The sequence below is a fragment of the Apiospora aurea genome (assembly GCF_038362705.1).
Source record: "Apiospora aurea strain CBS 24483 chromosome Unknown utg000004l_segment0_segment0, whole genome shotgun sequence".
Classification (NCBI taxonomy): Eukaryota; Fungi; Ascomycota; class Sordariomycetes; order Amphisphaeriales; family Apiosporaceae; genus Apiospora; species Apiospora aurea.
In genome coordinates this window covers 494,439-508,123 of record NW_027117391.1, presented here as the reverse complement: position 1 = coordinate 508,123, position 13,685 = coordinate 494,439, and the positions used below count along the sequence as shown (strand labels likewise).

At 53.6% G+C, this 13,685-nt stretch overlaps 7 protein-coding genes across 7 annotated transcripts; 2 read left to right on the top strand and 5 right to left on the bottom strand.

The window, feature by feature from the left end:
* Nucleotides 1-849: 849 nt before the first annotated feature.
* PG986_004978 (uncharacterized protein) lies at nt 850-1,687 on the bottom strand (the record flags this gene model as incomplete). Its single annotated transcript, XM_066841200.1, has 4 exons — nt 850-1,033; nt 1,196-1,264; nt 1,328-1,395; nt 1,535-1,687. The coding sequence occupies 4 exons, from the start codon at nt 1,685-1,687 to the stop codon at nt 850-852; spliced, it is 474 nt and encodes a 157-aa protein (XP_066701062.1).
* Nucleotides 1,688-2,090: 403 nt separating this feature from the next.
* PG986_004977 (Succinate-semialdehyde dehydrogenase) lies at nt 2,091-3,619 on the bottom strand (the record flags this gene model as incomplete). Its single annotated transcript, XM_066841199.1, has 3 exons — nt 2,091-2,204; nt 2,275-3,159; nt 3,215-3,619. 3 exons carry the CDS (start codon nt 3,617-3,619, stop codon nt 2,091-2,093), a joined length of 1,404 nt encoding a protein of 467 aa, XP_066701061.1.
* A 619-nt stretch (nt 3,620-4,238) lies between these two features.
* On the top strand, nt 4,239-5,237 carry PG986_004976 (RNA recognition domain-containing protein; the record flags this gene model as incomplete). The annotated part of the gene is made up of 1 exon (XM_066841198.1): nt 4,239-5,237. The coding sequence occupies one exon, from the start codon at nt 4,239-4,241 to the stop codon at nt 5,235-5,237; it is 999 nt and encodes a 332-aa protein (XP_066701060.1).
* Nucleotides 5,238-5,338: 101 nt separating this feature from the next.
* On the bottom strand, nt 5,339-6,203 carry PG986_004975 (uncharacterized protein; the record flags this gene model as incomplete). Its single annotated transcript, XM_066841197.1, has 3 exons — nt 5,339-5,451; nt 5,508-6,020; nt 6,113-6,203. Coding segments are annotated over 3 exons (717 nt in total), but the record flags the coding sequence as incomplete, so codon positions are not given.
* A 1,849-nt stretch (nt 6,204-8,052) lies between these two features.
* Nucleotides 8,053-8,931, bottom strand: PG986_004974 (tyrosinase; the record flags this gene model as incomplete). The annotated part of the gene is made up of 3 exons (XM_066841196.1): nt 8,053-8,310; nt 8,466-8,859; nt 8,927-8,931. 3 exons carry the CDS (start codon nt 8,929-8,931, stop codon nt 8,053-8,055), a joined length of 657 nt encoding a protein of 218 aa, XP_066701058.1.
* Nucleotides 8,932-9,849: 918 nt separating this feature from the next.
* PG986_004973 (uncharacterized protein) lies at nt 9,850-11,071 on the top strand (the record flags this gene model as incomplete). The annotated part of the gene is made up of 4 exons (XM_066841195.1): nt 9,850-10,057; nt 10,141-10,307; nt 10,357-10,988; nt 11,050-11,071. 4 exons carry the CDS (start codon nt 9,850-9,852, stop codon nt 11,069-11,071), a joined length of 1,029 nt encoding a protein of 342 aa, XP_066701057.1.
* A 1,165-nt stretch (nt 11,072-12,236) lies between these two features.
* Nucleotides 12,237-13,079, bottom strand: PG986_004972 (uncharacterized protein; the record flags this gene model as incomplete). The annotated part of the gene is made up of 1 exon (XM_066841194.1): nt 12,237-13,079. One exon carries the CDS (start codon nt 13,077-13,079, stop codon nt 12,237-12,239), a length of 843 nt encoding a protein of 280 aa, XP_066701056.1.
* Between the last annotated feature and the right edge of the window lie 606 nt (nt 13,080-13,685).

Below are 13,685 nucleotides of genomic sequence, written 5' to 3'. Positions count from 1 at the left end.
AACCCAGCGGTCGACAAGAGAGTAAGTTGCAAAGGTATTGGCATCGAGTTGTAGCAAAACTGACACGAACCTGGTGCAGAAGTGAGAGCCGGCAAGGGGTTGACGGTGGCCATGCTCAAGATGGTGAAGTATGAGTTATTGTATCGGATTGCTGGGTTGAGGAACGGGTGGTGCAGGAAGTATCATTGGTGACACACGAGGGTCATAACGTTCATGCCGTCATATATCACACTGGGATTGGTTAATAATGAAAGGCAGGGACCGTTGTCAGGAGGATCATCCTGCCCAGTCAGCAATACCTAACGCGGGTCAGCATACCATCACGCTTCCATCTACCTTAGCTTGAAGCAAAGAAACAATCACCACTCGGCGAGCATCAAAAGACTGGACTTTCAGTCAAGCACAAAATTCAGAAAAGCAAGAAAAGAATTCCATCAAAACAACACCACCACCCCAAAAACTCAATTCATTCCTTTATGGCCTCGCGGCCAAAGGTCTTGTAAAAACTCTTTAAAGAAAAAAAGGCCACGACCGGAAACGCCGGGCCAACCGCAACGACAACGCCGAAGGCAACAAACAAAAACGGCGAGGAACTTAGTCTCCCCGAGTAGGGGACGGAGGAGGGGGCTGGATTCCGGACCGGGACGGCGTCGGCAGGGTTCGGCCGATCGGGAGGGTCACCCTCATGTGGGTGATAACCTCCGCCTCGGGTGGCCTGGTGAAGAGAATCGTAGTTAGCAAAAAGCACGCTTCATTCTGTATTCCCTCCTGGGGTTTCAAAGGATCGAGAGATAAATAAAAAGAGGAATAAAAAGGAGGTGCTCATGCAGATCATGCAAGAGAAACCCCTCAAGTGCCGGCAGTATCCCCTCGAGCAACAACCCGAGCGCCAAGGTTACTTCTTCGCCGCAGGCGCCTCACAGACGCCACCAGCAACCCGAGCGCGTCTGGGTGGTGCAGATGACCAGCCAGACGACCAGCCAGAACACCACCCTGACCACGCCCTTCGCGACCCCAAGCATTCTCGGACCGGCTGACGCTTTGAGTCTGCGTTTCAGATGTTGGGTAAATGCGTAACAGTTGGCGAGTCAGAGGGAAGGGAAGCCAGAAGATCTCAAGTAGTTACTCGACTGGGAATATGGAAATCCTGGCAGGACGGATTCATGAAATAAAAAGCAAAGAAAGCAGTACTTACGAGCCCGAGGCAGGAAGGGTCCGGAGGACCACGACCTCGGTCTTGGCGGCGGCGGGGGTGGCGGCGGTCCTAGAATCACGATATTAGTACAGCTTCTTTCGTACGGTTGACTCGTTATTCAGGGAAACCTACTCCTCGGCGGCCATGCCCACCAGGGGCGGCAGGCTGGTCTTTCGACCCTTGTCGGCGGCGGTGGCGGACTACGTAAAAACCATGTTAGACTGAGTTGCGTTTGATGGTGATCGCGGTTGCAATTTCGCTTGAACTACTCAAGAATTGCCGTAGAAAAGGGCGAAAATAGAGAAAGAGGGAGAAAAGAAAACCGAAAAAACCACTTACGATGGTGGTGGTGGCGCCGGCAACACCGTCGAAAACCTCGAGAGGGATGCCCAGTTGGGCAGGGCCCTCCTCGTCCTTCTTCTTCTCCTTGCCGAAGCAAGAGGTGATGGCCTCAATGGCCCCTTGGAGGGAGATTGTGATGGGGAATGCCATCTTGTTTGTGTGTGTGTGGGGGGGGAGGAGAGAGAGAGAGTGAGAAAGAGTGTGTGTGTGTATGCGTGTGGGTGAGGGTACGTGTGGCTGTAACTGCAGTTGCTCGGTACACACTGTTTAGGCGCCTAATACGAGGAGTTGGCAACGATTGTGTTTTGGTCAATCGATAGGTATGTACAGGGCCCCAATGCTGAAGCCTCTAGGCGGTATAACACCTATTCCTTCCAGCAGAGGGGAGAAAACACGCTATCCCCGTTAACTTCCAGCTTAACCGCGCCCTAACATAGGTTCTGCCAAATCGGTTGTCTCCAATGTCTGGTATCATAAATGCTTGCAGTATCCGGTGGTAACATTCTTGCGAGAGTTGTTGGTGTCCCTAAAGGCGAGGGACAGCCTGCACCAGTCATTTGGGGTAATCCTTCAGGTGGAAGCTCTTCAGCTGAACGAACTGATCGAACCCGAACCTGCTCAAGGTAACTCCCTTGCCCGAGTTCTTCAATCCCGTCCACGCCAGATCCTATTAATTGTGTCAGTTACTGATCGCTTCCGATGATTCAACAGGGAAATGAAAAGCATGGTCGACCTACTGGGCTCGGGAAGTCAGCGCGGTTGACAAACACGGTTCCGGCTTCGACTTGGTCGGCCAGCTCGTAGCCCTTCTCGGTATCCTTTGTCCATATGCTGGCAGTCAATCCGAACTCGCTGTCGTTCATGAGCTTAATGGCCTCCTCATCCGACTTCACCTTCATGACCGAGATGACGGGACCGAAGGTCTCTTCTGTCATGACTCGCATACTGTGGTCAACGCCAGTCAGCAATGTGGGCTTGACGAAGTTGCCCTTGGGCGGCAACTCCTTGAAGGTGGCATTATCCGGAGTCTCATCCTTGGCGCCCTTCTCGAGAGCATCCTTGACGTGGGCGGCAATGGTTTCCTTCGACTGCTTCGATACGACTGGGCCGATTTGTGTTTCAGAATCCAAGGGATCGCCGACCTTGTATCCTTCGAGAACCTTCTGGGCAGCCTTGATGAAGTCATCATAGATCTTTTCATCGACATAAACACGCTCAATAGCGCAGCAGCTCTGGCCGGAGTTGAAGATAGAGCCATCGACAATCTCATCAGCAGCCCAGGCCAGGTCGACATCGCCCCGAACATAGGCAGGATCCTTACCACCGAGTTCCAACCCGACATTGACAAGACGATCCGAGGCAGCCTTCTGCACAGCGAGACCGCCAGGGACGGAACCGGTGAAGCAAATATGAGCGATGCTGGGGTTTCTGACGATTGACTCGATCATCGTCGGCGAGCCACAGTGGAAGTACTGCAGGACACCGGAAGGAAGTCCAGCTTCGGTGAAGGCCTTGGCGACCTGCTCAGCGATTGTGGGAGTCTGCGGGGAGGGCTTGAGAATGACAGTGTTGCCAGACAACAGGGCCGGGATCAACGAGTTCACCAAGGTGAGATATGGGTACTGGCAGTACGGTCAGTATGCAGCAAGTACTGACGGCGGCAGGGAGATCACTTACATTCCAGGGGAACAGGATGAGAACGGGTCCGATGGGCGTCTTGCGGATGAAGCGCTTGAAGCCCTTCTCGGCCTCGCCTTCGGTGTCCTTCAGGACATCCTCGCTGACCTTGACCAGGTAGTCGCCACGCTTGATGGCAGTAGTGACCTCGACGCCGGTGTACTTGATGGGCCTTCCCATCTGTACGGTGATTTCATTGGCCAACTCATCCTTCTTGTCGCCAAGAATCTTCAAGGCTTTCTTGACGATGATCTGGCGATCTGTGAGCTTGGTCTTCCGCCATGACTCAAATGCCTTGGCAGAAACTTGGGGCAACTCCTGAATCTCGGCATCGCTGAGGCCATTGCGAGTGATGATGGGCTCGTTGGTGGTGGGCGAGATGGTGGTGATGACCTCGACCGACATGGTGGCGGGTTGCGATGAAGCAATGATCTCAGAGAATGGAAAGATGAAAGGTAATGAGGATGGATTGGGTTTACGCGGTGATGTGCTATGCTTTACAATCGATCTTGGTTCGCAAACAGAAAGAATCGAAGAGACGCGCGAGACGATTGTTGATGTGGATGACCAGAGAACAAAGCAAGTTATCGGAGTGACATCGGACAACCTAGCACTTGGATGTTATCTATGAGTGGCACGGTGGCACCGCGTTCATGATTCAAGTCACTTGAACCCCGCGGTCATTGGAGGCTGGAGGGGCAATGACATAGCCCGTACGGTAATAGCTACTGAGGTCCGATAGCGATAGCGACAACGCGCTAACGCAGATGCCGCTGCACGGACGCGATATCGATATCGATAATGCACTGCGATAAGCTTCGACGCTCCAAGGGATGGGCGATCCACTAAATTTCTACCGTCTGAGTCTCCACTACAACCTTTTTTCTCAGTTCGGTCGGCTCGATTCTCGCCTCAGTTCGATATCCAAGTCCCGCCCTTGCTTTACTGAGAAAGCCTCTGATCAGTTTTGGTCTGGTCTTTATTCATCTTCTCTGAGTCAGTCGATCAAAGAAGCACAGCCAAGATGGCGCCTCAGAAGAGGAACGCGTTCCTTGACGCGGATGAGAGCGAGGATGACGTTGGTGGATACGAATCTGAGGAGGAACTTCAGAAGGGAGGAAGCCGCAGCGCAAAGCGGAGGAAGGTGGATGATTCTCTACAGTCCGATGATGATGACGACGATATTGCCAGCCAGGATGAGGATGAGCAAGTCGTGAAGGGCAAGGGCAAGGCCAAGCAAACCAGAAAGGCAGCATCAGGAACCAACGACGATGAGCAGGGCGAAGGCGACAGTGCCGATGACGATGACGACGATGACAGTCTGTCGGGCGAGCTTCCGGGTCTCTCGAAACCTCTGACCAAGAAAAACTTGGTAGCTACGGAAAAGGCCATCAAGAAGTCCGGCGTGGTTTACCTGTCGCGCATCCCGCCCTTCATGAAGCCGCAGAAGCTGCGCTCGCTGCTGGAGCCCTACGGCAAGATTAACCGCATCTTCCTGTCCCCCGAGGATCCCCTGGCGCATTCGCGCCGAGTGCGCAACGGCGGCAACAAGAAGCGCTCCTTCACCGACGGCTGGGTCGAGTTCCTCAACAAGAAGGACGCCAAGGCCGCCGTCGACCTGCTCAACGCCCGCACCATCGGCGGCAAGAAGGGCACCTACTACCGCGACGACATCTGGAACCTGCTCTACCTCAAGGGCTTTAAGTGGCACAACCTGACGGAGCAGATCTCGGCCGAGGCCGCCGAGCGCGCCAGCAGGATGCGCGCTGAGATCAGCCGCACCAACAAGGAGAACAAGGAGTTCGTTCGCAATGTCGAGAAGGCCAAGATCCAGGACACCAAGTCCACCAAGGCGGCAGCCAAGACGAAGAAGGAAACGGCTGACAAGAAAGACCCGGCACCTGCGCCTGCGCCTGCGACCGAGTCCAAGGCCAGGCGCACGTTTGAGCAGTCCTCCATGGCCAAGAAAAGGGAAGACAAGCTACCCGAGAAGACACAAAGAGTGATGAGCATGTTGCTTTAATAGCATAGATCGATTGATACCCCCTAATTACAATTGCCTGAACGCTACATCTACAATCCACGCGAAACCTCCACCGACAGATGTCCTTGTCATCCGGTCTACTACTCTTTGACAGGAACGGATGCAATCTTCTGGGCCATGGCCGTCACATCCGCTGCCGAGACAAACTCCTGGGACCTACTCCATCCTTGGGCGTACGGCAACCTCTCATGTTCTACAATCAAGTCAGTCGTTATGTGGCATCATGTTGGACAAAAGCATGTCACCTACCAAATAAGCTGCTAATCCAGTCCGTTCTCGCGTTTCCGTCGGTCTTGTTACCAAAGACAATCAAATAGAGACCGCTCTCCGCCAAACTCGCCGGCAGCTGGGACTCGGTGAGGTTGAAGTCGGGATTGGTCCGCTTCGCGGCCGCGACGCGATCGGCGCGGGCCTGGGCCGCCTCCTCGATGGTGGCGATGTTGTCGCTGCCGAAATGGCTGGCGGTCTGCGCCCACACCCTGGGGTTGAAGCGTAAGGAGTCACCGGTGAAGGCCTCGGCTCGCGACAGCGAGGCGTCGTGCTCGAACGGCTTCTGGTTCAGGTCGACGAGGTTGAAGGTGCCGTTGGTGCCGGTCGTGGAGACCTTCAGGACGCCCTCGATCTGGCCGACAAAGGGCGCGGGGTCGAAGTTCAGGGCGACTTGCAGGGCGGAGGTGGCGTTCTGGTAGTCGATGTTGTGGCCGTCGCGGGGGAGGAAGCCGTGGTTGGCCAGCGAGTTGAGCATGGGACACGGGCTTCGGCCTAGGTAGTGGCGACGAAGCGTAGTGTCAGTAGTAGCTCGATGAGGACAATATGAAGAATGAAGATGTTTTTCTTGAGAGGCCAAAACTCACTATCGCCGGCCTTGGCTGCTTGCCATCCGTGACCCAATGGCTCCTTGCTGCTGCTCTCGCACCATGGGAGCACGGCGCCGAAGTACAGCACACTGCAAAAGGTGGGAAGTTGCATGACGATGATATTCGACACGACAAACGGTCAGGTCAGGATGTATTCAGGAACGTATCAGCAGAGCAGGTAGGTTAGCAACGACGTCCGTCCGACCAACGAGAACAGAACTAGGTAGAAGCGGAAAAGAAGCGTCCATTATGAAGTCAGTAACTACATCCCTACGACTCGACGATTGGTAATGGGCCCTTTGTCAATTGGCTGCTCATTTCCCATTCGATCCCTATATGTTCGCACTACTGGGCAGCCTGCCTGTCATGGCCCTGACCGACCTTCTGCAAACTCGACTTTTTCACGAGTAAGAAAGGCAAAGGGATTGCCAGCAATCAAGCCCGGAAGGGGATAGCAAAGAGCGCCCCCCAGCATCCAGTTCACGCCGCTAGACCCGGTGCGCCGGGAGAGATGCATGCCGCGGTTTAGTGAGGTGGGGGGGGCTTTGCAGCCTGCAGTCAGTCCGCTGAACGCTTCGGCGATTAGCATTCATCTCATCCAATTGCTTGCATGCCGGTACAGTCCATGCGCCCTCTATGATTCGTTTTTCCCGCAGGATGCTTGAAACTGAGTTGCTTTTTCTCTGATTGCATGTAAAGCCTTGGGAGTTGATGCTGCTGCTTCCTGCTGGGCGGTGTGAACTGAGGAGTGAAAGTGCAGACTGGAAAAGATTTCATTGGATGCCACTGCATCTTGCTGTACCCAGGCATCTGGGATTGACAGCTTTGGTGGTAGTTTGTGGGGGGTGCCCAAGGTTTGAATTGGGATCAGCACCACTCCAGCGTCGAGTTTGCAGAGCCACCGTACCTATAAGGTTAGGTACGGGACAAACTTGCTTTTACAGCAGCTGAGTGCGGACTTTATCCGCTCCGCCTGTTCATGAACCAATCTGCCATTGAGTGTCTGGGCCAATGGTAACGTCTGTCACGTCGACCGTATTCCAGATCCCGTGGAGAAGCAAAAAACGCATCTTGCGCTCACATCTCATAGTAGTACTGGCATCTCGGTAGAATGCCATTCAGCCCGCAGCGGGATGTCCAGTTGGCCGCTAGGCAATCCGCTAACTAAAGCACACTCTCTCCAAGTCCTGCAGCAGCACCCCGCCCCCCGGGGCTTATTCCCATCCTCACGATGAAACGTTTACTACCCAAAAAAGAAACATAAGCAATTGTGCGGTGTGAAAGGACTGGGATCCATGCTGTACATATTCCCAGCCGCATTTCACCAAGATTCCCAGGTCGTCGCCGACCCTAGTACTAACTAATACGGCTCTCTACTTGTAAGTAAGCTCTTGTCTGGGGGGCCCGAACCACCAAAGCGTCGCCTCCCCGCTAAGAACAGGGCCCGTACTACTAGCCCAGCGCGTTGATAGTGCGCTTTTCACAGTACCCATATTCTATTGCACAGTAGACAGTACAGCATGCGCTTGGCGGGCTTGTACCTCTCGGAGCTGCACGATAGACTCTTCTCAGGCTAGGCACCCGGTCAGATTCCCATCCCGAACCGCGACGTGACCTATAACGCGCCTGACGGTCGGCCGCTGGGTGGTTGACCCGATGGCATGGCCGCCATTACATTGCAACATGCATGTGACTAGATAAGTACGTACTTGCCCAATTGGTCCGCTGGCAGATCAAAATCGACATAATCAGTTCTATAAGACGACTACGTTCCACTATAGAGGGGGAATAGAGTATGTAAAGCTCGGAGGAAAATAAACAAACAATTCGCATAAACATATCCCTTAACGCCCTGAAACGCAAAATCTACTGTTTTTGCCCCGTCATCTGTCCCTGTAGGGGGGAGACCGGCACAGCTCGCCACCTGTGTCCATGCACTAGTAGGTATAGCAGAGTAGCTCGCTGTTGGTGTCCATAACGACCGAGACGGGGAAGTCCTCGGCGCCGGTCAGGCCCATGAAGGGCATCATGTCGGTGAGGGCGGCGCGAGGGTTGGGCATGTCGTTCTGAGTCGAGTTGCCACCGGCCGTGGCGTTGCCGCCGCCGGGCGCCTCCAGGCGCTCCCGGATGCCGGCGTAGTCCTGGAGGCGGGCCTCGGGGTTCTGCTGCTGCCAGAGGGACCGCAGGCGGTCGACCTGGCCGTGGTGCATAAAGAAATAGGATCTATTCACATTGAGAAGAAGGAAAAAAGAGAGAAAATAGAAGAAGAAAAAAGTCAGTTATTAGGACCAGCCCCTTTCCCAAGTGATGGAGTACAGGAAACCGTGGGAAAAGAAAAAGATGAGCGTACATTGGGCGAGGACGAGGGGCCCAGGTCGCCCATCTCGCCACCGACGGCACTGTGGATGGAGCCGTGGGGAACATTCTCCAACTTGAATTCGAAGGACTCGAAGTCGGGAAGCTTGTTCATGTCGGCGATGAGCTCGGGGGTATAGCCCGCGGCGCGCATGGTACCGGGGCGGCTCGTGCCGTCGAATAAGTCGCGCGACAAGCAGTGCTCGGCGGCCATAGTCCTACTGTAAGCCGGGCGGATGTCCTTGAAGGGCCCGTCGACCAGGCACTTCCATTCCCGTCCGTCGCTGGTCTTCTCGGTCTTGTCGCCGCCGTTGCCACCAACGCCGTTGACAGGATCCCATAAATCCGAACCAGCTACGTCTTTGACGTCAAGGGTCCAGTCCCAGTACCTTTCCCACCCCCGGGTGTCAGCTGGGTGTTTGTGAGTTTGACGCTGGCAGGTGAACGGGGACTTACACCATGGGGCCTGTGTAGCCACAAGCTTGCAGCTGCTTGTGGTAAAGATGCGTAAAGTATCTATGCCATGGCAGGAACTGCGCAACGTAGTGAACTGTAAACGGGCGCGGCCAGTTAGACGGGGATCTCTTTACTTGAATGGCCTTTTCGGGCCACCCGACGCAATAAGCCGGCCAACGGTGCAGCGGGCCGGGGGGTTTACACCGTAATTATTATATACGAATAATATTATTATAAAATAAATAAAATAGCTTTTAAGTTATATTTTAAAATTTAAACTATTTAAACTTTTAAGTTTTAATATTATAAAGTAATAAAATATTAAATAAAATATTATTTATTTAAAATAAAGATTTTATCTTTACGATTTATATTTTTTACGTAATAATTATTTCTTTAAAAATATATTCACTTATATTTCTTTTAAAAAATATTTTATAATATAAAAGGATATATATTATTTTATTTTATTTTCAAAATTAATAAAAACCCCGTTTTTAATTAACCCTAGCTAGCTTACACACGAATATAGCGAGAGCCGACTTAACAAAAAGAATACGATAGACGGCGGGCTATTAATAGGTACGGGCCCCTACCCGAGCGGCTCCATAGAAATAAAGGTGGATATTGAGGCGGTGCAGCCTCGTGTCATCGGTAAACGAAGACCAGGTACCACGGTTAGCCTCACCGTAACAATACCTCTATAATCTTGGAAATTTTCCATTGGCCCATAAGGCTCCGTATACTACAGGCCTAGCCGTGCCTGTCCATAAAGCCGAAGCCCGACAGACCGCTGGTGCGGATCCTGGCAGACCCGGCCGTACGCGCGGGAATGCAGAAGATCCTTCCAAGTGTCGTTGATCCTGCCTCCTCACGTTCCTGGGAACCCCTTCTGGAAAACTTCTATGCACATGCTGCCTGTCATGATGGCCTGTGGAGCGACGCGCGGGCTGATTCTTGCCTTGGCCACCCCGTTGTTGGCCGCCGAGTGCTTCTTCAACACCGACTGGAAAGACTTGGTCCAGGGCCGGCCAGTCGTTTTGGCGTGGGACGCGCTGGACGGCGGTTTTTGGGACATCTTCCTCAACGGCGATGTCAGAAGCCAGGCTTCACTCGTCGGCCCTATTGCTCGTACGCGCTGACCCCAACTTCCTCGTCGATCCCCCTGGAGTCCAGAACACTACCGCTGACATGCACCTCGATTGCTTTAATAGGGAACGTTACCCAGAACTCGGTAGTGTGGCTACCGCCCGACGACATCAGAGACCGCAATGCGGATAGACTGTTTGCCGTTCAGCTATGGGATCTCGCCCGCGGCACTGTATGCAACTCCCCGTCCTTCAGGTTTAAGCCCAGATCCTCCGACGAGCCACCCGAATCAGTAAGTCCAATCTTGGTGCGCGTCTGGGCACTCGCGACCACGGCTTCAGACCTTCCAATGCGCGAAATATGCTGACCTAGAGCCCCAGCTACCGTCCGGTCCGGTCGTGACCACCTCGGTGTCACTGGAACACGGGGCTGTCAGCGTCGTGGCGACCATAGCGCCCTCTTTCACCACTGGCGGCGACCCGCCCCCGACAGACACAACTACCGGCGGGCCGGACGCAGCAGATAGATCCGCAGACGGGACGCATTTGGGGGGCATCATCGCGGGCGCCATAATCGGGACGCTATTCGTGGCACTCCTCGCAGTCAGTGGGCTGCTGTGGCGAGCCAAGCGGAAACGGGCCAAAGAATGGGACACCGCGTTGCCGAACGTCGACAAGGACGAAGCGCCGTCGACTGCCCAAGGCTCCATGGCGGAGCTCGGGGAGGGCGGCAGGCCAGCGGTGGCGACGGCGGAAATGCAGGGCGATCAGGAGATGCGGTTCGAGATGGAAGGTGATGTGACCAACGAAAGGCTACACGAGATGCCGGCGGCCTCATCAACGACGACGATAGAGCCTGTAGAGCTGCCGGCCGAGTTGCCGGCCGAGCTCCTCGCCCGACATGCAGACGCTTCTCGATGCCGTTCTATAGTGTCGGCCTTGACGACCGACTCTAGACGATCTTCGTTGGATCGGTACCAGGTGTCACTCACTACCATAGATTCAAGGCGCAGCTCCTTAACTAATAGTCGATAGCACTACACGTGATGACAATTAATAAGTAAAGAACTTTATTAAATTAATATTATGTAGCAAAGACATCATCACGGAGTTTACATGTGCTACATTCGAGGAACATCTCACGCCGTACCTACCTACCTCATGTTCGTAAACATCTCGCAGCTGCCATCAAGCCATTGACCAGTTTCAATGGAGCCCTGCCTGCAATCGATGGAAGATCCAGCTCTCCAGAAAGCCAGCTGTGCTGATCGTGTCGTCGGTCACGCTTGGCCCATGCGTACGTACTTGGCCCAAGCAGCAGCAGGTTTCGCGGTCTGGCTCGCAGTATGTGGTGTCTGCGAGAGAGGGCATCATGGTCAGTGACTTAGGACCATGTTAGTTATAAAGCTTAATTAATGAGAGTAGTAATAAGGTTCCGGTCAGATTGCATTAGAGTAGTGAACGATTATCAGCATGGTGGTCAGCCAAAACAGGCCTGCAGTTCGATCATCATCCCGGTCTGGTGAAGCCAAGCAAACGCAGTGCTTGCTTGACGTTGGTGCTGCAGGTGCTTTGGGAGGTTGCTCGAAGCACTTACCCGCCATCTACGAGACCATTTTCCCACCGGCCTGTTTTCTAACGCGTCTCGTGGTTGCGCGCCAACTGCACTTGCAGAAGACGGTGTGCTAGAGTGTGCGTGCGTCCTGATGCCGCTAGCTGATCATATTGCGTCGTGTCAGGGCGTCGGCTCGTGTTGCGCAGATTGAAAGACTCATAGCGTCTCCGAGGTCTCGATCGTTTGAAAGAGATGCATGCTTGGGTCACAAAAAGTTGAAGAAGAAGAAAAAAGAGTTGAAAATGGGTTGACCATTGGCATGCGGGGTTTTGACCCAAAAAGTTACCCAAGCTTGCATTCCATCAGTCCTTGCGGCGCAGTTGGCTTCGGGAATTGCGCAGAATGGCAGTGGCCAATCGTCAATGGGATACGAACCTTGGCATTACATAATTGGACCTTCCCTTTCCCCTTTGACAACCACGCATCGGACTTTGCCTGAGGTCGTCACTAACCTCGGTCAATGGTACATTGTAAGTAGTTTAATCAAGTATAATAGAATGGTTTGTTTTCCTGTTGTACAGGTGCTATCTTTTTCAGCTGATACAGCTCCGTCCGTGGAATTCCAACGCCACCTGATGATGATGACTCTACTAGTTGGGTTTGTCCATCACCAGGGCTTTGTCCAGGGACCCTGGGTCAACGACTTGGCCCGCTCCGCCGCCACCTCCAAGGCACTCTTACTCCTGCCCAGGTCCTTCGGCCTGCCATCGCTGTCAGTGCCATTGGCCGTGAGACCCAGCAACTGCTGCATTACCTGGATCCCCTTCTCCTCGTCCTCCTTCAGTTTCTGCTTCGCCAGCTCCCGCCGCGACTGCTCCAGAGCCGCCTCCTGGATCTCCTCGTCGACCTCCCCCTTGAGCAGGTCGCAGAAATTCCGCAGTCCGAGCTGCTGAGTCTGCGCCAGTTCCTGGAGATTGGGCCATACTACTGTCGATGCAGAGCCGGAGGAGGCCGACGAAGACGACGATGATGCCGAGAGTCGGTCGCGGTGGCGACGGTTCACCAGGTGCGAGACGGCGTCCATGGCAATTTGCAGAGAGGCAACGCTGCTGATGAGCTGCCGCGTCTGCCGCGTCAGCTTGGGGCCGTGGGCCTCGGACAACGCCAGCCACTCGCGCGGGCTGAGGTGCGCGGGCGCTCGTGGCAGTTCGTCGCCCGCCTTAATGTCTCGGACGGCCCACGGATTACTGGGAGTCATGGCGGGTTGCTCGCTGTCTTGGCTGGAGTCCATTGCGGGAGTGTGAGTGGTGGGTTCAGGTCCAGTTTCCTGGGAGCGTGGCTCGTCTTTCTGCTGCTGCGACTCGAGATGGGATGAAAAATAGCCTCGCCTTCCCTCCTTGCCCCAGAAAAGGCCTTGCTCGATGGTTGATTTTTCTTCGGCTGTCAGTTTGTCGCCCGCCTCATTCTTCTTGATGTCCCGGGCGGCGCAAGGAGAAGAAGTCCAAGCCATTGTGTAAGTGTGTTTTGTCGAGTTTTCTTTGGATAAGATGTGTGATGTGTTGGAGTAATCCTTTGCTTGGAGAGTAATTGGATGGACGATTGAGAGGAAATATCCTAACCGACATGGCTATATACCTCCCCATGGATCCATCGGAGATGGATTTGCTGCATTATGGTTTGGTGTTGATATGGGTATCTCCATCAGGACTGGCTGAGCAAACCAACATCAAAAGCGTTTGAGTTCAGCATCGTCCATACATGGGTGGTTATCAGACTTTTCGATACTGGGTCGGCTTCTCAGATCAGTGCAGCCCATTGCCTCATTATCCCGTTCCTAGCTGGTACTTGTGCAGCCCCTATTATTTGGAGTGCACCACATACTATGTTATACCAGACTAAGGTATAATAATAGCGGCTGCGGTCTACACATAATACCATATAATTAAAAACTCGGTAATTTCACAGGGTAGTCCTCACAAATAATACAACATTTAGCAATCACCGTACTCTGACAGGTAATTGAGTGTTGTAATTACCCATAACAACACTCTACTTGTAATCTGGGTTTCCGATAAAAGTGGTTTCTTGCTACGTAGCGAGCACTACATATATAAGT